Source organism: Streptopelia decaocto, assembly GCF_964273445.1.
Source record: "Streptopelia decaocto genome assembly, chromosome: 7".
Taxonomy (NCBI): Eukaryota; Metazoa; Chordata; class Aves; order Columbiformes; family Columbidae; genus Streptopelia; species Streptopelia decaocto.
The window spans coordinates 39,595,007-39,615,457 of record NC_138661.1 but is presented as its reverse complement, the minus strand read 5'-3'; the positions used below and the strand labels follow the sequence as shown (position 1 = coordinate 39,615,457).

Below are 20,451 nucleotides of genomic sequence, written 5' to 3'. Positions count from 1 at the left end.
ACCAAAGTGTTGACATACTGACAACCTCTGCATTCTCAAAGCAGCAGAACCACACTGTTACCACCAACTGATGGAGCTAGCCACTTAAGTGATGGCTCTCAGTGATAGTTTAGTACTACTTGTTAAATTGACAACAGCAGCAGTTACACCAAGTAAACTTGAACTGAGTTTTTGAAAATTATTTACTAAAATAAACAAGTACATTTTCCTTTTCAGTATAAGTTACATAATTGCATATTTTTTTTTTAGCTCTTTTTGGGTGTTTTTGGTAATAAGGCTGACAACTAAAACTTTGGGCATTGCTCTGTACACAGGGAGTCAGTGCAAGGATATTATATTTTCCAGCAATATACATTTTTATGGAATACACTGAAGAGGAACCTAATTTTTATTTGATACAGCTCAAGCAGAAGTGGACTGTAGTGCAATTCTTGCTTGTGGGAGAAGAAAGCCTGTACAGTAAAATATGAATGAAGGATGCTCAAACCATGATTTGTTTACCAGAAGCAGTTAATAAAACACTGAACTTGGCCAGAACTATTTGTGCTTCATAAAAAAACTTACACAGGTTATAAACTAAAACCTCATCTGTAATAGTTGTTCTCTGTAGAATAGTGCTTACTGCAAGACATACAATGTTTCATATCTGCTTTGGTGGTAGAACTTCCATGTGTTATCATAGAAAAACATTTCCAGAAGAAATATTCCTCTTCCAAATCAACAGCCAGCTTCCTGCCATAAGGGAATGGGCAACTTTGAAAAGCTCATTGCATTTCTCTGTGAAAGAACAAGCCCTGACAACAGAGGTCAGGTATTGTGTTAAAAGCTCACAAAATTCAAAACTGGCCCCTGGGCAGCTTCTTCAGTTCAAACCCATGGTCTCTAGTTCAAGTTTATTCAACATGGCCTTATCAGACTACTAGAGTAGGAATATTCTGGTCATCTCCATCAGTCTTGGGTTAAGTCAGTGAAGCAGGTGCTTCGGTCACTAACTCTTCTTAACAGGAATACACAGGGTCAAAATAATGATCATGCAAACTTCTTCTTTGTAGCTGTAAATCGTTCCATGTACTATAAAGAAAACAAAAAACATTCAGAAACTAATACAAGGTTCATCGTTATTGAAAGCAGCTAGGTATCTGCTCTCAGACTCAAAAGCATTCTGCATCTAAAGTATATTTTCATTTCCCAGACATAACCACTAGAGCTTTAATTTCAAGCAAACAAAAAAAAAAACCCAACATTTTTTTGCCATTTGCTGTAATTCTAATTGATGTTCTAGAAGGAAAGTGCTCACAGTACTGAAGAGTCAGATCTCAAGTGTTAATCATGAACTAACATTAAACGGTTACAAATGCTGCATAATAAGAAGCATCCATTATTTTTTTGTCCTATCAGTGAAAAGACACACCTGCCATCATTAGCTACCCTTAAAGAGATGCTGATGAAAGAACACTGATCCTGAATCCTATGAGAAAGATAAGTGTAGAAGAACTCTTGAAATTCTTTTCAGAGGTAAATTAAGAATCCAGTACTAGTGACAATACCAATAGACTGTGCTTTTATTCACCAGCATAAAAGCTCAGTTTTCTGAGGATCTACTAGGTAAGGACTTAATCAGAAGCTTCTTAAAAACAAAAAAACCCCACAAACCTTGTCATAACCTTCCAGTTCTCTGAGTTTCTTGATTTCAAAGAGATTGCCTTCTACTGCAAGCAGTGAGATCTGGGAATCACTGAGGATACTCTGAGGAAGCATGCTGAGTTCTAGACAGTTTTCTTCTAAACGCAAGACTTTGAGGCGTGGACAGTGGGAGATCTGCACTGATATCTGGGAAATCTGGTAGAAATTAAAAAAAAAAAAGATAAATGGGATTAAAATGTTAGTGATCCACGATTACTTAAAGGGATTTGTTTCAGCATAATATGGAACAATTACCCTGTTGTAAATATAAACTAAATGTACAAAAACAACTTGACAACAATGCATAAGCAACAATTATGATCAAAAATCCAAGAAACTTATTTTTCTTCCATGATCTGTTTATCAGATTCCTACTCAAGAACTGTCCAAATAGTCTTCTGTATAACTAAATTCAGGATTTGTTAATCAAATCAGGCAGTTGGACGTATCGGTACATAAATTTTGGTTATGATCCCTCATTTTTGTGTCCAGGAGATGTCTTTTATCTATACATTTTAATGGTCTCAGCTTAAGTTCTGTGGACGTACTAAGTCCAAGATAAACCATGTCCTAAATCTACATGCCCACAATATCTCAGTTACCAGACCTGATTCTGATTCAAATTGAGTTCAATAGCCTGCAATTCTCCCACGGTGTCGGGTACATTTTGGATCTGGTTTCTGGAAAGATCTACCACATCCAAGTGGCGAAGACCACAGAGTTGTGTAGGCACAGTCCGAAGCTGGTTTCCAGAAAGGCTCAGTGTTTTGAGAGCTGCAAGTTGTCCAAATGCAGCTGGTAGCTGCCTCAAGTGATTGCCATTCAAATGGAGTGTTTCCAGTTTTTTCAGCTTACACAGCTCCTCAGGTAAAGCAGCTAGAAATAAATGACAGAACAAAGAGATGAGATAAACAAAGAGCATTAAACATTCATACCCATTTAATTCAAATAAGCTACTGCATCAAACACGGTGCCACATTACAGTAATTTCTCACAGGCTTCCTCCCCATTTTCCAATGAAGCCCAAATCCCTGCATAGAAAGTTAAGCCCACTGACAACACATGCTTTTTAAACATCTTCTATAAATATCTTTAAAAATAATCTGCAGACAAGGCAGGCCTTCAAATCACAGGCTGAAAACACTACTCTGAGAGGATTTTAGCCTATCAGCTCTGCTGATGTTCATTTATGCCTCATTCTACCTACACATGGGTATGACGTGCAGAACTCCTGCCTGAGTCGCACTACAGAGTCAAAGAGGTCTGTAAGTTACATTTGTTTTTCAAAAAGGCAGATAATACACAAATAATACATAAAAAGTTAGTTTCCTCACCTCATCCTGATTTTTCCATAAAGCTGGACATTTCTCCAACAGAAACAATAACAACTATTGAATGTCCAGCAACATTTTCTACAGATCATCTTCATTACCTGTTCTTTATGCAAGTACTAAACCATCTGATGCCGTTATACCTTTAGATTAGACAAGTCACAGCACAGAAACATTACAGTTTTAAGTATTTACATGTCTTTGTATACTAAAACTGATAACACAACTAAGTTGGCAACTAGTTTTGAAGAATTTATGGGTTGGTGGTTTGTTTTGTTTTCTTCTTTTTTTTTCCTGTACATGAATTCCAAAGATTTCAGTTTAGGTGACTAAATTCCCCATTTATATGCTGTGAGAGTTAAATCATTAATTTAGTTTCTAATCAGAGAAATCAGGCTATTATTGCAAAAATGTGGAGAAATTAATTAGCAGACATACTCAGTTTGTTGTTGTTTAGAACGAGGCTCTTCAAAAAGGAAAATTTTCCAATGAGCGGTGGCAAGAGGTCTATTTTGTTGTTCGACAAGTCTATTGTCCTTAAGTTGCTTGTTAGCTTCTGCAGATCTTCAGGAAACTACGAGGGAGAAAAAAAGGTACAGCATTTAAATAGTTGATATAATTTCATATGTTCAAGTTGCACTGCTTAAAATTTAATTGAAATTTGTATTGATGTTACATACTGTCATATGTAATGTCCAATCACCACAGTGTACAACTAAGTTGGCAAATTTGCTTAATACATTTGTTTTAAATTTTTTTTTTCATCTGAGGAAGGAAAAAGGGACATAAAAGAGACAGTCTAACACCTAGGAAGTGCAGTTTTTAATCCAAGTAATTTAAATTTTAAAAGGAGAAGTAAGTATACCATGATATGAGCATGTTTATGTTTTAGTCCTCTTGTGTGTTTCTCTTAAACATGCCTGTCATTTAAAAATATTCTACAGCTACATATCAACTCTATATTTTAGCAGAGTAGGATTTGGAAATTTTTCTCTTGCTTTCCCTTTTAAATAATTATGTAAACCCTTTTCCTTATTCTTATTTATATCCTGTACCACTTTAATCTGCACTTGGCACAGACCTGAAAAAAAGAAAAACCTGGCAATCACCATCAGTGAGTGCTGGTCAACAGGGCAGTGGTTTTGATTCTCCTTTGACTTGGCAGAGGAAAAGGGAAGACAGAAGGTAGGATAGGGGAAGAAGAAATTATACTTCAGAAAAATCTTGGAATATTATTGCACTAGAGATTTAGTTTGGTTATCCTGTGAATTGTTACTTGAATTATGGTTCCGGGACATTCTGTGTTTTTCTGCAATTGGGTCAAGACAATTTCCGATATAATAAACTTCAAGATGCTTGCAGCCCAGTGAACTGCCAGTACAGACTATTCATATGACCACAATTAAATACAGCATAAGTATCTAAATGTGATAAATTTTGGACTATCTTTCTAGGTAACAATACGGTTATAAAATTTACACTTTTTTTCCCTCAAGTTTACAGCCCTTTTTTAAAAAGCACAACATCACAACCAGCACATCTTGAACATACAAGCATTCTAAAGCATCAGCTTGTAAGCATACAAGTGTCCTGAGAGATAAATCCTCAATCAGAATACAGTGCAAGCAAAGATCTACTTGGCAAAAAGGAAAAAAAAAAAAAAAGGTTATTGAAACAATATTATGCATCACTATTTATGAGAAATATATGTATGCAAAAGTGTCAGTCAGGCACACAGTCACACTTTCCCTACAGGTACGTTACCTCTGTAAGTCCCTTTCCCGTTAGCTGAAACACACCCGTTTTCTGTGCTGTCTCCAGGTGGGCTTTTAGCGCGCTGTTTCCCATCCTGACAGGTCTCTGTCACGCGTACAGAATTGAAGCGATAGTCTCTGCCAGTTTCTCCCAGCTATTCTACACTAGAGAACTGTAATCCCAAGTCTGTGATAAAGCAAATGTAAAAAGTCATTTTATGTGTGCTGTCTTCAACACTACAAGCATTTCAAGATACTGAACCGTTTCACTGCTGAGTTTTTGTGTCCCTCATGACTAAAACTTAGAACTTCAAAGACCTACTTAGCTTAAGGTGCCTTCATTATAGCAGTTTTAATACCAAAATGATGCAACAAATATAGTTAAAACTAAGTGGAAAAACTGCATACGTTCCACATTTCACCTCTTTCAGGGCTCAGCAGTGTAAGGAGATTCTCTATGCAGACTGGTCATGATTTAGTGGCATCTACCAGCACTAACCTGCTGTCAATACCACCGTTTTATTTGCTTTTTTTTCGGAAACATTTGTTTCATTTAGAGACTGGCCTCCTCTGCTGTGACTCTAGAAGCAGTCACATGCCACCCGCCTCCTATAAATCCAGCAGGGTTTAATCCTCAGGACAAGCCAGGCCGGGTTACAGGATTAGGTGAGGATTGCAGGCGGAAGGTGATGCAAAGGTGGGGAGCAAAGCCCGATGCAGCGCGTCACCAGCCGGGACGAGGAGCCCAGGAGGGGCCCTCCCTGCGGCCGCGGTCAGGAGCGCCCTCAGCAAGGGACGAAGACCGCAAAGACCCGCGGCCGGACCGGGACCTCCGCCTCCACCCCGCCCCGCCCCGGCTGTTCTGGCCACACCGGAGCCGCCTGGCCCGGCCCCCGGCGGGATCGGGTCAGGTCAGCCCAGCCCAGCCGAACCCAGCCCACCTGTAGGGACGCCGCATGTCCATGCTCCGCGGCGGCGGAGCCCCCCTCCCCCGCGCTCCGCCGCCGCCCTTCGAGAACTGACGCCTGAAAAGCCCTTACCGGCTGCCCCGGAACCGGACGCGTGTCATCCCTGTTTCCTAACACACCCAACATGGCGCCCACCCGCCGGTCAAAGCTGCTACCGCCCACCCGGGCTTCCGGGACACCCAGGATGGCGGACTGTCGCCGCAGCGCTCCCGCGTCGCCGGCGGCCGCCAGAGCCAGTGCCCGCGGGGCGGCCCTGCCCGTGCGCAGGGCGCTGGCGCTCAGCCGGCGGCAGGACGCCAAGGAGCGGAGTGGCGCCGCGGCCGCCAGCCGCTGCTGGGAGGAGGGGCAGCCCACGGCGGCGGCCACCCTGCTGGCGCGGTGCGTGGCCGCGGGCGTCGTGAAGCAGGTAACGGCACGGAGGGGAAGATAACGGCCTGACAAAACCCACCTGTGGGGAAGGTTTGGAGAAGCCGCGGTGCAGGTGCTGTGTCGCGGTTCTCCGCTCCCCTCGGTGCCCGTCCCTCGGGTGCCGGTGTCCCGGCCCAGGCTGCCAGGGCCTCACGTTCAGCCTTCGGGTTGACAAACCTGTGCTTTGGTGACTGAAGTTTAGTGCCTTATCTGCTGCCGTGCCGGCTGTGTGTCTTGAAACATCATGGAAGTGCTAAACCGTCTTACTGTTTGTGTAAATGCTTGCTGATTTTTTTTTCCCCTTTAATTATGGATCTCTCACGCTTTTGGCTAATGGCAGCTTTCTTTACCAGGAATAACCGTACCTTCTGGTGTGTGTGTGTGTGTGTTTTTCTGGAATGGAGCATTTAGGTTTTGCTGTCTTTTAGTGCATTCCAGCAGCATGCAAGCCAGTATTATTGAGAGTGCTTTCATAGTACCTTTTATGAAATTTGATTTTCACTCAGGTTTGTTTTCCCCAAATTGTGCATGTATTTTATGATTTGTTCAGCTGAAGCTTACTGCGTTGCATAGCACAAGAGATTAACAATAAGTTTAGATTATTAAAAGCCAATCTTGAGAATTTGCCTGACATGTTCTTACTGTTGATTGCTGTTTTCCTTTCACAGGAGACATTGGATTTTACCTGTAGAAAAGCCCCATGCTTTGTGAAATTCTCTGAGATAGAAAAAATAGTGAACGTTCAAGCTGAAATCAATGAGGTACAGCCTTTACTGGTGTCAGTGTACACTAAACACTTCAATACTTGATATGTATCACCCGATGAGGTATCAGACTGCAATGTGCTATTGTTTCATACTTTGGTTGGTTTTGTTTTGTTTTATACAGCTGAGCTGTTTAATACTTGGTAGGTTTTTCTCAGTGGACTGAGTTGTCACAAGGAAAAGAACAAAATTATTAAATCAAAGTTTTCAGTATAACTGGAAGGACACAGCAGCTTGCCTCTTTTGCTGAGACATAACCTCATGTTTTCTAAAGAACAAAAAAGAATTTGTAGTTGATGTACACTTAAAAAAATGTTTCTTCATAGGCAACTCAACTATTTTGTTGGTTAGCAAGAGATAACATCAGTTGTTTCTTACTGCCTGAACTAGCTGTTGGCTTGTATTTTATAATGATGTTTTCTGAGCTTTTGATCACTGGTACAAAAAATGCGTTTATTAAATTATACAATATGGACTCCAGCAGCTACAAAGCCTTGCTGCAAAGCAGTGTGACGAATTATTTACTTTTTTGGAAAATGAGTTAAGCAGCTGGCATCATCCTGTATTGAGCAGCAGAAGCAATAGTTTCCATTTCCCAGTAAGGTTTCTGCTTAGCCTCCTTTGCTTGAAGGTTTAATATACAAAGTACTCTTTCTGACAAGTGTTTGATATGCTGTGAGTGAAGCAGGTTTATTTTTATCCTCAGTGATTAAGTGAAGCAACATTTTTCTGTCTCCTGAGAGACTGATATGTCATCCTCTTCTATACTTTCCTCAGTCTGCTCTTGTCCAGCCAAAACCACCACAACTCTTTCAGCTACAGGAAGGTATCTGCTGCTCTTGTGCTGGTTTGTCATTGGAAAGAATTAACACTAGGAAGTGCTTCTCTCACATCTGAGGGGGTGAGGGGAGAAGGAAAAAAAAAAAAACAAAACCAACCAAACCCAACAACAACCACCAAAAAACCAACCACATACACCGCCCCCCCACACACAAACACACACCCCATCAAAAAACCCCCAAGCACCACCAACCAGTCTTTTCCAGAAGGAGGAGACTTGGGCTGTGAGAGGTTCTGTAGTAGAATGCAGACTATGAAACTGCTTTTTAGGAGATTTAAGTTTCTGTGGTTTGGGAACGAATTACAGGATCTGTCTCTTCCAGCATAAATTCCCAATAAATTGCCAGATTGCTTGGGTTTTCTTAAACAGTCTTTTCCTTTTGATCAAAAAAGCCCTCCCTCCCAAGTAGTACCCTGTTTCCTTGAAAATAAGACCTATCCCAAAAATAAGCCCTAGCATGATTTTCCAGGATTTTTGAGTATGCTCAAAATATAAGCCCTGTTCCAAAAGTAAGCCCTAGTTACAGTTCATAAAAAAGTCAATTTAAATAGTGTCCAGGCAGCTGTATATAAAAAAAGTAATAAGTTTTGGAGCAAAAAGTAATATAACCCCTTGTCTTATTTTTGGAGAAACAGGGTAGCAACACTTGAGAGGGGCATGGTAACAAGCTCTCACACAAATGGTTGGTGTTTCACACATGTGCTCTCCCACTTTGTCTCTTTGTACTTCCTCCTCCCCCAAAGAAAGTCAACAGCATCTGGATAAGTATGTTAAAAATCCATTTTCATTTGATGTTATTATTGTAGAAGAAACTGAGAACTGAAATTCTGCGGTTGGAGAAGGAGACAGCAGACATTGCGCACCCTTTTTACTTAGGTAAGTGCAGTTGTGCCTTAGAAAAAAACAAGAGCGTTAAATTACTTAATCAACAGATTAATGTTTCACCTGAGTATGTGACACTTCTGGAAGTTATTGCAGCTGTCTCCACTGGATAGCTTGTTAGAGGTGGCAGGTGTTTTATTAGCCCCTCAAGAATGCTTCCATGCTACGTGAACTTGCACCTTCTGCTGTCTCAGTAGAAGATCTGTGTGTAACTCATTCTCAAAAAAAAGGGGTGGTGGGGTGTGCATGTTTGTGTGTGGTGTCAGTGGAGCATCAGGAGTTCTGATTCCCTTGGCCTGTGTGCTGCTTTGCTGCTCAGTGTATTTCTCCTGCACTTGTATGCCCCTAAAATTACTTGGATTTTCATTTTAGTGATTTGGGAGCATATGTATTAATGTCTTTATTTTGCACTTTTCGCACTACAATTTGATGGATGCTTACGGACATGCTAACTTGCTACTACTGTATTAGGCTAGTGGAGTATATTGTTGGTTTCATCTCAAAGACAGTTTACTTAAAACCATAAATACTATAAAACAATGAACAAAGCTACATCTCTAAAAAGTGGATATTATGACTTTGTGTGCTGATATTAAGTCCTATGCACTCCAACAAAAGTAATTCTGATCAATTATATCTATCTGGAGTGTAAACTGTCCAGTGCAATGGATTAAGCTTTTTCTTTCTGTCTTTCTCCAGAAGAAACTTTTGTTTTTGTTTTAGCAGACAATAGTTTCAGCTTTGCAATTTTATTTTATAGGCAAAAAATGCGAGATTTTGCAAGATATGAACAGACACTTGGAAGCTGTACTGAAAGAGAAGAGGGCCCTTAGGAAGATGTTGATAAAGCCCAGGTGTCAAGAGAGCCTGCCTATTGAGGCTACGTTCCACAAGTAGGCATATAGAAAATAGTTGTTCTTTGTTTGCATGAGTCCAAATTTATTTTAACTAATAGGCAGTAAAAATTGTTTACTTTTATTCACTTTTCCATTGAGAAGAAGAGAAATAAAAAACGGTAACAGAACCTCAGCTAAAAGCTAGTAGTTTACTCATTGCTAAATTCATAGAAATGTAGTGATACATATTTTTATGAATATTTGCTTAGGTTATTGGTCTTGTCTTCGGAAGATTACACAACAGTTTGCCATGTATTGTTTTGAACAAATATTAAATCCTTGATTCATTATGCTTCTCCATAAGTAGGAATTGTTACTTCAGCATTTGGTGTCTTCCTTGCACTGTGACTTTCTCAGAATAAATGTGTCAATGATTTGCAGACATGCATAGTACATGTTTTTAAAAAAATAATTCTTCTCGTGATCTAAAAATCTAGTCCAGTTTCTGAAGAAGTATATATCAGCTTCTGTAATTTCCTGCCCTACTTGTTGCTGAGAGTCATAAAAGAAGTGTAATTGTGGAAAAAATTAATTAGATGGTTAGGAACTTCCAGAAAATGGGAGGACTAAGAAAACCCACAGGGCAAAGAAATAAGAGCTTGGAAGTGTTAACTCTTCTTTGTTTTGCACAACTTCTGAGTAGGGGGCTCATTCTTGGTTACAGGTACATAGTAGAGTTGTTGACTGAGGCTGTGACCTTCATTGAGAAGCTTGAAAGCCATTTGCAGACTGTAAGAATGCTCCCTCACATACCGAACATCATGGAGAATATGGTGAGTAGCAAAAGAACTGAGCCTTCTGTCTCCTTCAGCATTAAGAATTCAATGCTATTTGGTTGCCTAGGTTATTTTTATGTCCTGCTAGATTGACAGGACGTGTAGAGATGAAATCTAACTCTTTTCTGCTTCAGGACACTGCTTTGACAAAAACGGAGTTGCTTGTGATAGAGCTGGAGGAGCTGGCAGAGCAAATATTGAAATGGAGAGACCTGCAAAAAGAAGTGTATTCTGACAGCATCTGCAATACTGCTGAACTGGACTTTGGCTTGTCTTTAACCTAACAAATTACTTTCCTCAAATAGGATGGCTATTGAAAAATCTACCTTTTTATGGTCTCAGGTGAAAACTGCAGCATAGTTGTGCTTTAATCCAGCAGGGACTTGGTAGGTAGTTATATTTCTGTTCTTATGTAACAGTTCTCCAATCATTAAACAAAACAAAACCAGGACAATGAGCAGTAGCTCACAGGAAGACTGGCTACTGAGGAGGCTGTCAAGGAGTGCCTTTTTGAAGTAGGTGGACAGGAGTTTCTCCTGAAGCCTATATCATCAATGCAAATTTGTTTTGATATTTCTTATGCACTTGTTTTAGTGTCTCTATTCATTTTTATAAGTATCTTGATAACACACTGTATTTTGTATGTCACTATGAAACTTTCATTAAAGCACTAGATTTCAAGAGTTCAGTTTCATGGGTTTTATTTTGTTATTAAAACCCTATAATTAAAAGAACAACGCAGTCTTAGGTCCCAGCTCATGTTTCCGTACAAGTTCCAACAAAGAAATTAAACTAGTTTTAACTTGGAGTTTATTATGGCTATCGTGTGGTTGTGTGGGAAAGCAGGGAATGGACTCAGTGATATATGGGAGGTCTGCTGATTTGCAAACCACATTTCTATGATAGAAATAAATATATTCTTCAGTCTCTCCTTTTCTGTTGCTTGCCCTATCTTCAGTGCCCCCACTTAGAACATAACTCTTATTTCAAGGGTATGACTGACACTTTAGCAAAAGCATAGATTGTTCAGTTTGCAACCGTAGTGACTTATGAAAAGACTTCTCAGTAAAGTATCACAGGCAGGACATCTACAAACCAGGAAGGTTGGTTGTGTTTGAAGGATGTCCAGTTCTGCATTCAGGATATGGAGTGAACGGGAAGTGGTGCAGCTGTATTCCTTTTTACTGTTGTATCGTTTCTATTATCTGAATTCTTCATACATTCAACCTGTTGATTTCTATTTATGAAAATAAGAACCCTTTATTTTTTGAAGGTAACCACTAGGTGGCTCCGTACCATACAAGTGTTGTTAGTTTATTGGACTATTGCATAAAAACTTAAGTAGAATTAAGAAAGAAATCTTTGGTTCTTTGTTGAGCACACTCTGATCTGGCTTGTAATTGGTCTACTCTATATTTGAAATTTTCTGAGAATTCCATTTTAGTCTTTAGACTGCATTGGGCATGATGTCAAGGAGCATAGCTTAAAAATTCTGAAGTGTACTATGTAGGTGTAGCTTGTGTTCCCCTCTGCTGCTGTTAAGAAAAGTTAGAGGATAAAAACAATTTAGATTAAGTCAAGCAGAATGTCAGTAAGTAGGATCTCAGAATATAAACTGGCATTTGAGTCCCATAAATGAATGGGATCTTTGTGTAAGAACTTGCTGTATGTCATTGCAGGATTTGAGTCCAAAGTCCCACATCACTGTCATTTCAGATGTGGAAACGAAGGTCTTCCACACAACTGCAGAGGAGGAGCTGGCATTTTTAACTGAAAATGTTTTGCACAGTCTGTGAGATGGGAAGAAACAAAATCCAGACCTTTGGAATCACTGTCCTGTGCATGTATCACAGGCTTAACCTCTCTCCTGTTGTCTTACAGCGATGATTAAAGCTGTTGTGATTTAATGCTTTCAGAAATAGGATTAAAACACTTCTAGTTAATTTGCTCATTATAATTCCTTGAAATTAAAACAAATATGTGTTTTTTGCCATATTCCAAAGAGTTGAGCATATTTTCTTCTTTTACTGGATTCATTATTGGAGAGTTGACTGTGGAGATGGTAGAGTTTAGCTAATACCATTTGCCATTGACATAGCAATTCATTCTGTAGTATGATTAAAGGGATAAATCTATTGAAATAAACAGTGATTCACCGATTGTAGGTATTAATTTTATCATCTCTGTGGTGGGTCATAAATTGGGAAAAGCATTGGTCCGAAGGATCCATCCCATACTTTACTCTGGAACATTTCTGTATTGTATCTTTTTCATTTAAATTTAAGGATTCTGGAGCTAAGGCAAGTTGTCTCATGAGAACTAAAAGTACAAATAAATACTACAGTTAAAAGGCAACTTGAACAGAAGATGTTTAAATGAACTGTAAAACACACCTATGTGATATTCAGATATAGTTCAGGGTTTCTTGTATTTTTGAAATGGAAAACCAGAAAGCATCCAGTTAAAAATGAGCTATGGCACTGGCAAAAAAAACAAATAGGAATTCCCTATTGAGCCTGGCATCTTGTTCATACATACAGGTAATGCTGCCTGCTCCCACATCTTCACCATGGTGGTAGCTGACAGAGGCAATGCTGTAAAAGCAATTTTTGTTAACCTTTTGGTGGTTTTTTTCTCTAGGTGCAAAACGTTTACCAGTGGAACAGTTTGACATTGAGTTCAATCATACTTCTTTGGAAGTTTCAAAATTTTATCTTGCAAAATAGATTCAACCCACTTAAAGATTGGAGATTTTCAAAGGAATTTAAAACACTTGAGAGCTTTCATTTAGCACTAGTAAGGAAATGATGCTTACCTTCCTTAAATTACTGACAAACTAATTAAATGTGGACTGCTTTGCACTTCAAATAGTGCTGGTTTTCTGATTGCCTGCACGTTACTAGGGAAAGAAACGTGATCGAACGTATGCAGGGTAAGGCTGGCAGTTTTTTACTTCTGAAACAAATTGGTTTATCGGGGGTAGTCCCTGGTGAGAATGGCAGCACGCGTCTAACAAGACCATCGACACTAAACTCTGAAGTAAAAGCCGGGTTGTTATGTTGCCGTAAATGAGACTTTGGTGGTGCTGCTGCCGGGGGAGCGGGAGTACCCCTGGCCATTTTAAGCCTCTTGGTCTGGGGCTCCCGCTCTCCCAGTCGTAAAAAGCCCGGTTTGGGTGCGGGGGACGCTGCCGCGGGGGCAGCTTTCCCGAAGCCCCTCCTCTCCGCCCGGGAGGTTTCCCTTCCCCCAGCGGGGGGTGCCTGGGCCGGGCCGGGTCCTCCTGACGCGGCGGGGCGGGGCGGGGCGGGGCGGGCGGCTCCGCTCCTCCCCGGGCGCCGGGGCCGTGATGCGGGGCTGGGGCGCGGGCGACTGCAGGGAGTGAGCCGAGCCATGGCTAACGTCAAGGTGGCCGTGCGGGTCCGACCTCTGAGCAAAAGGTGCGGAGGGGGACGAAGGGAGGCCGCGGTCGCCGCGGCAGTGGGGCAGATGCGGGGCGGCTGGAAGGGGTGATCGGGCGCCGCATGTCCCGTCGCCGCTGTGGGGTGGTTCAGCTGGGGCTGAGGGAGGGACAGCAGGCGCTGGGGAGCTTTAACGGTAAAGTACAAGGAGTGGCAGAACTCTTTTCTCCGGGTCACTAAAATAGCTTGGAAAGTTTTCTTGCAAAAGTCCCCCAACTGGAGCTGTTGGGCTGACTTCCCTCATCCTGCGCTCCCCAGAATAGGATCATTGTCATCCAGTGTAAGGGAATCTTCTCTTCCACTTCTGCTGTTGCTGTTTTTTCCAGCGGCAGGCAGAGCCGGATATTCCCATTGTCGCTCAGCTGCGCTGCTTCCTCGGCTTGTTGGGTCCAATGGAAATCCCAAAAGCTAAATGACAGCTCCCACAAACAAGAAGATGCCGTAGCACAATGCTCTAGTGTTGTTTTGATATAATGCATAATTAAAACCTTGCAGACTTTGGAAATTCGGGGAGGAAAATAAAGAACAAACGCAAACAGCCCAAATTTCAGTAGCTGGTAATTTACTCCTCCTGTTAGAGAAGTGCTATAGCACTTCAGGCAGAAATGGTTTAAAAAGGGGTATGAGGTCTGAGAGCTGATCTTTGATTTGATGCTGCCTTTCTTTTTTAGCCTGAGACCCTCATGTTGTCGTCTGTCTGCATGGAGTTCTGTGATAAATAACGCTTTCATGTAGTAGAGAAAATGATTCTTCAAAAATTTCCCAGCCAGAAAACTAGTCTAGTAATTCAGACAGCTGCACACTAGCATATTTTGAACTCTTCTTATTTTTTTGTGTGTGTGTATATACATATCTATATATATATATATATATATATATTTTTTTTTTTTAAGAAAATATACCAGGTAGTGTTGAATAACATAAAAACCTACCCAAAACAAACCTGCTAGTGTTAATAGAAAAGGGAAAGGTGGAAAGTAATTTACGTGTTTGCAATATATTTTACCTTTAACTCAAAGCTGTTTAAAAAATCCTGTGTTAAGCATTAACATTAAATGACAATTTGGTAATGACACTAAGTTATCCAGACTGTAGGACCCTTTTGGTTCAGTCTTGCAGAGTTTAGTGGAGACTGGAAGTATTTAGAAGTCCGACTTGGGAAAGTATTTCATTGTGCAATCAGTGACATATTTGTTTCTCCCACAGTAGCATTTGGCTGCCTATTTACAATTATGTAGTGGACTTAGTAGGGCCTCCTGTAGACATAGGTTAAAATTAGTGTTTCTTAGCAGCTGGGGAAGATAGGCCAAAGGCTGAATTGGCAGGGGTGTGATCTTCCCTTTCACTAGATCCTTCTTGGTGAGGAACTTTGTACCACATCTGTTTTATTTTTTTTTCTCCCCCATGGGTAGCATTAAATAGTGCATAACAGTGCATATATCATTATAGCATTAAACAACACCTGTAACTGTCAGATAAGGTGTGATAAACAGGAAAACCTTTGATATAGTCAGTGTGGACCAGCTGTTTGGTAGAGAGTGTTTTTTGGAGAAGAGATTAGGATCAGAAAGGTGGACAATCTCCTGCACATGGGAGAAGCTGATCTGGTGCTGAAACAGAAATGTTTGTGTGAAGGTGAGAGTGGGAACCCAGGGGGTGATGTGGGAAGAGGCTGTTCGGTAATTAGAATCATAGAATCATAGTGGTTGGAAGAGACCCTCAAGATCATCAAGTCCTCCAACCATAACCTAACTCTGGCATTAAACCATGTCCCTAAGAACCTCATCTATGTGACTTTTAAGTACCTTCAGGGATGTTGACTCAACCACTTCCCTGGGCAGCCTGTTCCAGTGCCTGACAACCCTTTCCAGGAAGAAATTTTTCCTCATAACCAATCTAAACCTCCCCTGGGGCACCTTGAGGCCATTTCCTCTTGTCCTATCACTTGCTACTCGAGAGAAAGAGACCAACACCCTCCATGCTACAACCTCCTTTCAGGTAGTTGTAGACAGCGATCAGGTCTCCCCTCAGCCTCCTTTTCTCCAGGCCAAACAGCCCCAGTTCCCTCAGCTGTTCCTCGTCAGACTTGTGCTCCAGACCCCTCACCAGCTTTGTCGCCCTTCTCTCAACTTGCTCCAGCACCTCAATGTCTTTCTTGTAGTGAGGGCCCCAAAACTGAACACAGGATTTGAGTTGCGACCTCACCAGTGCTGAGTGCAATGGGATGATCACTTTCCTAGTCCTGCTGGCCACACTATTTCTGATACAAGCCAGGATGCTGTTGGCCTTTTTGGCCACCTGGGCGCACTGCTGACTTGTAGTCAGCCGGCTGTCAATCAACACCCCCAGATCCCAGATTCCAGCCACTCTTCCCCGAGCCTGTAGCGCTGCCTGGGGTTGTTGTGACCCAAGTGTAGGACCTGGCACTTGGCCTTGTTGAACCGTGTACATTTGGCCTTAGCCCAATGGTTCAGCTGGTCCAGATCCCTCTGTATGGCCTTCCTACCCTCCAGCAGATCAACACTCCCATCCAACTTGGTGTATTCTGCAAACTTACTGAGGGTGCACTCGATCCCCTCATCCAGATCATTGATAAAGAGATTAAACAGAACTGGCCCCAGTACTGAGCCCTGGGGAACACCACTCATGACTGGCTGCCAGCTAGATTTGACTCCTTTCACCACAACTCTTTGGGCCCGGCCATCCGGCCAGTTCTTTACCCAGTAAAGAGTATGGTCATCCAGGCCATGAACTGCCAGCTTCTCCAGGAGACACTGTGGAAAACAGTGTCAAAGACTTTACTGAAGTCCCGGTACACAAGATCTACAGCCTTTCCCTCATCCACTGAGCGGGTCACCTTGTCATAGAAGGAGATCAGGTTTGTCAAGCAGGACCTGCCTTTCATAAACCCATGCTGACTAATTCCATCTGCTCAGCCTGTGGCAGTGCAGCAGGTGGGATGGGGAGGCAGAGACCATGAGTCTTGTGGTATATGACCCCAAAGGCAATAGCCCATTTGTTCCTTGTGCTGTGTTGCCATAGCTGAGGTCAGCAAAAGCATTTAAAAACGGATTTTATACTTTATGTATGGGAAAGGGAAGAGATTGGATATTGCCCATGAAGGCTCTGACATGAGAATTTGCTTTCTAGCATTTACCAAAATTGTCCAAATATAATGACTTTGAGACAAATACCAAATATATGAAGGCTTAAAGTAGCCTTGACAGACTTTGAAAGGACTAAAGCTCACAGTGGGGATACAGGCCTGCTCTTTCTATTCTAGTTTCTTCTATCACTTCCATATTGTGGTCACACAAACCTCTCACCTTCTCCTTTCACACACACACACACACGATTGCTTCTAACGGGTACCCATGTTACTAGAGCTCCTAGGGTCTCTTAGGTGCTTTAAAAAGAAAAACATCCTGAAGAAAAATTTCAGCTCAAATGGATTGAAGTACTGTAATGTTTGCAATAGCAGTTCCAGGCAAAAATATTAAACTTTGCTTTTTAAGAGTACCAAAAACTGAAAAGCTTAGAGCAAAGGCTAGGCTAGAACTAGAGGGTTAGTTGGTTGTTTCTAGACTATTATACAAACTTTACTTGCTCGTTGCTATTTTTTATTTAATTTACAATGGCAGATGAACATTGGGTTTGCATTTAAAATTTACAGAATATTCATGTTATAAGATGTTAGTACGGGACTTCTTAAAACTCTACTTTCTGTTTAAAATTTCCATTTTTTTTTATAAACCATATTAATCACATCTGCAACTTGTTATTTAGCATACGGCAAAGACTGGTCTTTTTGTTCTGTGCCTGTATGGCTCCCATCACAATGCATTCTTTGACAGAGACTCCTATGCACAAGTATTCCTCACGGATTATATCACTAGTTATAAAGCGAGTACAGTTATACAGAATGCAGAACTTATTCCTCTGCCTAAACTTTAAATAGCTTGTAGCCAATGTTCTTCATAAAGTCATCGTTCTGTAACAGGCTAAATGATTTTTTTATCACCAAAATGTTGTCCTGGGAGTAAATTCCCTCAAATATGTTCCCTGGAGTGACATTACTTTGAAAAAACTTTATTACACATTTACTATTCTAAATACTAAAAAAGATTTGTTATTTTGTGGTTACATGGTTACTTGTTTTGTGTAAATACATTGTCCTCCTCAGAATGAAATATGGAAGCTTGAATGGGTGGTATAAATTGACTATAATAATAATCAGGTATTAAATAGGCATTGGGAACTTATGAAATCCCTTTATGGTTTATTTCCGGACATCTTAATGCTTGGTCTATTAAATATTAGACTTTTGTAAGGAGGGTGTAATGTTATTTTTGGCTGTCCGTCAGAAGCTGTTGATGGAAACACTTTCAATTGTAGCAAGTAACTATGTCAACTAGGAATGTTGTTTCTTTTTCTTTCTTGATTTCTGCTGTGGAGTATGCCAAGACCATGCTCTGTGGCATAGTGCTGTGGTATCAGATCTGATCCTCCAGTTCTGGATATAGTGTGACTGGCTGAGAAAGAGGGTGCATTACCCCTCAAGTATTTCGGTACGGTGCCTAGGGCTGTCCTTGTGCCTGGGTGGCTCTCTTAAAGCTGTGTTGGATCTTCGTATGCTGCAGAAACACCTGCAGCGTTTGACATGGCCTTTTACTATTTATGCAGGCCAGCAGGAACCAGTGCTAGTTTTTATATGCTGCTAGTTTCAAAAATGTTTGTCCCCATGGTATCCCATCACAATTCTAATACGTAGTTGTGGTTGCTGATTCTCTTATGGTGGACCTCAGCCCTGTGTTGTGTGAGAGGAGGAAGGGAGGGCCGTGTTTTTGCATGGGAGGCCCCGTGGGAGGGGAGCAGTCCGTGTGTCCAGGACACTGTGGTTGGGACCAGGATGGAGCACAGCTGCCTCATGCCTTTTCCTCTACAATCGGCTTCCACTGCATCTGCTGCTCTGCATCCAGCTGGTCTCCATTCACTTGTGCATACCCAGGATGCATTCCCTTGTCATGGTGTAGTTTGAGAGCTGCTACCTAAGCAGTCTTAAAGACAGGAAGGAAGGATTTTAAGAAACAGTGCTCCATACCACAATGAAAAGCCTCATGCATTACTGTAGGATTCTCTTTTTAGCATGCACCAGTGACTAGAATACCTTGCATTTTTTCATGGATTGTGGATTGAGACCTGGGTAAAATCATTCACAGCAAGTTTGTTGAATTAAATTGTAAAATTATAGTGGTGTTAGTTAAAAACTTTATGCTAGGGTGTGCAAGTTGCCCTGTGACACTTTTTGAGAGTTTAAAGTACTTAAAAGTCTGGCAGCTACTTATGCAGGGCCCAACAAAACAGAAGATGTATTCTGCTGTTGAAAATATCTTCTCCACTTTTCAGATGCCTCTGTGGCCTGGAAAAGGAGAGACTGGCAAGGAGCTCTTATTTGAAAGGGTCTTTCCTGGTGTCTTTAATTACTGACAAATAAACTCTCCCATCCTCTACAAGCCTCATAGACATATCACCTGAAAGAGTTGCTAAAAAGATTAATTAACCCAAAATCTGCCCTTTGCATATTTCTGCTTTGCATTGTTTCCAAGCTGTAACTTGGAGCCTCCTGGCCAGCTGTTTATTTCCCAATCTCCTCAGGAGTTCCTGAGCTTGTCCTCTGCACTGACAGATGAGACCATCAAAGAAGTGCATGGTTAGTCCTAAGTAGCAAAGCTGAACTGCACTTCCAGCTATGTGGGTGTTTACTTTCACAATCTGAGCTGCAGCAGCTGTTTTCCTCATTACTGCTGCTCTGTATGACATAGTCCTCTAATTGCCTTCCTGGGATGCAGCAGGTAATGAAGCCTGAGGATGGGATAGGGGTGGAAGAGCTAAGTTTGAGGTCCTAAGAACTCAGGTGGTGGGTGTGAGCAAGCCCAAGGCTGGCAGGGAATAGTAGGGAAAGTTTCTCTCTTGCAGTTTCCAGAAACGTGCTGGGCTGACCCAGGCAGCGCTCTGAACGCAGCTGCAGTGAATGGGCGAGAGAGGAGCTCAGCTGACAGGTGCATAATGGTGTGAGTATCTAAAATTGATTTCTGTTCAAAAGGAAAGCTGTGTAGAAGAATAAAATTACTTTTAAAAATCATGTTGGAAAGGATGTAAAGTAAATCACTGTTTTTTGCTGGGTTTGCCTTGATTAATCTGCTGCAGGGTCAGCCTGGTTAACTAATCTCTCTGCTGTGGTCTGCCTCCTTTTTTCTTTATAATCACATTGTGGTAAGTAAAAGGAAGGATTATTTTGTAAGCAAGACTTGTTGCTGTTTTATAGACTGTGGTATTAGCTATTTTACATGCTCATGTATAACCACAAGAACTTAAATACCGCAATATGGCCCACTGCTGAGGAGAGTGATAACTTGTAGCAAAGTTTGTAGAAAACATTCCTTGAATCTTATGCATAACAGATGTTAAATGCTGTATCAAAACAGAATTAAAGCAACAGCAGATTGGAGATTATTGTTGTTCTCCCTCTCCCCCCCACCAAAAAAATTATTGAAGTATATTACTTTTAAAATGTTTATTCTTCACTAGTTGCTCACTGCTGCCCTTTTTAAACACTTTCAGGTTGTATCTCTGTCTTAAAACTTCATAATGCCACTGTTAAGAGGAATGTATTCTGAGGAAAGATGTTTA

The 20,451-nt window shown here is 41.3% G+C and overlaps 3 protein-coding genes across 3 annotated transcripts in view; 2 read left to right on the top strand and 1 right to left on the bottom strand.

Annotated features, from left to right (window-relative positions):
* Window positions 1-317: 317 nt before the first annotated feature.
* On the bottom strand, window positions 318-5,831 carry LRRC57 (leucine rich repeat containing 57). Its single transcript, XM_082058820.1, has 6 exons — window positions 5,710-5,831; window positions 4,779-4,955; window positions 3,453-3,588; window positions 2,291-2,559; window positions 1,654-1,839; window positions 318-1,071 (listed from the first exon to the last, which is right to left on the bottom strand). The coding sequence occupies exons 2-6, from the start codon at window positions 4,860-4,862 to the stop codon at window positions 1,030-1,032; spliced, it is 717 nt and encodes a 238-aa protein (XP_081914946.1). The 5' UTR covers window positions 4,863-4,955; window positions 5,710-5,831; the 3' UTR covers window positions 318-1,029.
* On the top strand, window positions 5,830-10,986 carry HAUS2 (HAUS augmin like complex subunit 2). Its single transcript, XM_082058819.1, has 6 exons — window positions 5,830-6,142; window positions 6,813-6,905; window positions 8,556-8,625; window positions 9,392-9,524; window positions 10,192-10,300; window positions 10,438-10,986. The coding sequence occupies exons 1-6, from the start codon at window positions 5,861-5,863 to the stop codon at window positions 10,585-10,587; spliced, it is 837 nt and encodes a 278-aa protein (XP_081914945.1). The 5' UTR covers window positions 5,830-5,860; the 3' UTR covers window positions 10,588-10,986.
* Window positions 10,987-13,693: 2,707 nt separating this feature from the next.
* Window positions 13,694-20,451, top strand: part of STARD9 (StAR related lipid transfer domain containing 9) — a gene marked incomplete at its 5' end in the record, with an annotated part of 107,858 nt that continues 101,100 nt past the window's right edge. The window contains one exon of the mRNA XM_082059629.1: window positions 13,694-13,740. Within this exon, the coding sequence (XP_081915755.1) occupies window positions 13,694-13,740 (47 nt within the window). The remainder of the gene's footprint in view (window positions 13,741-20,451) is intronic.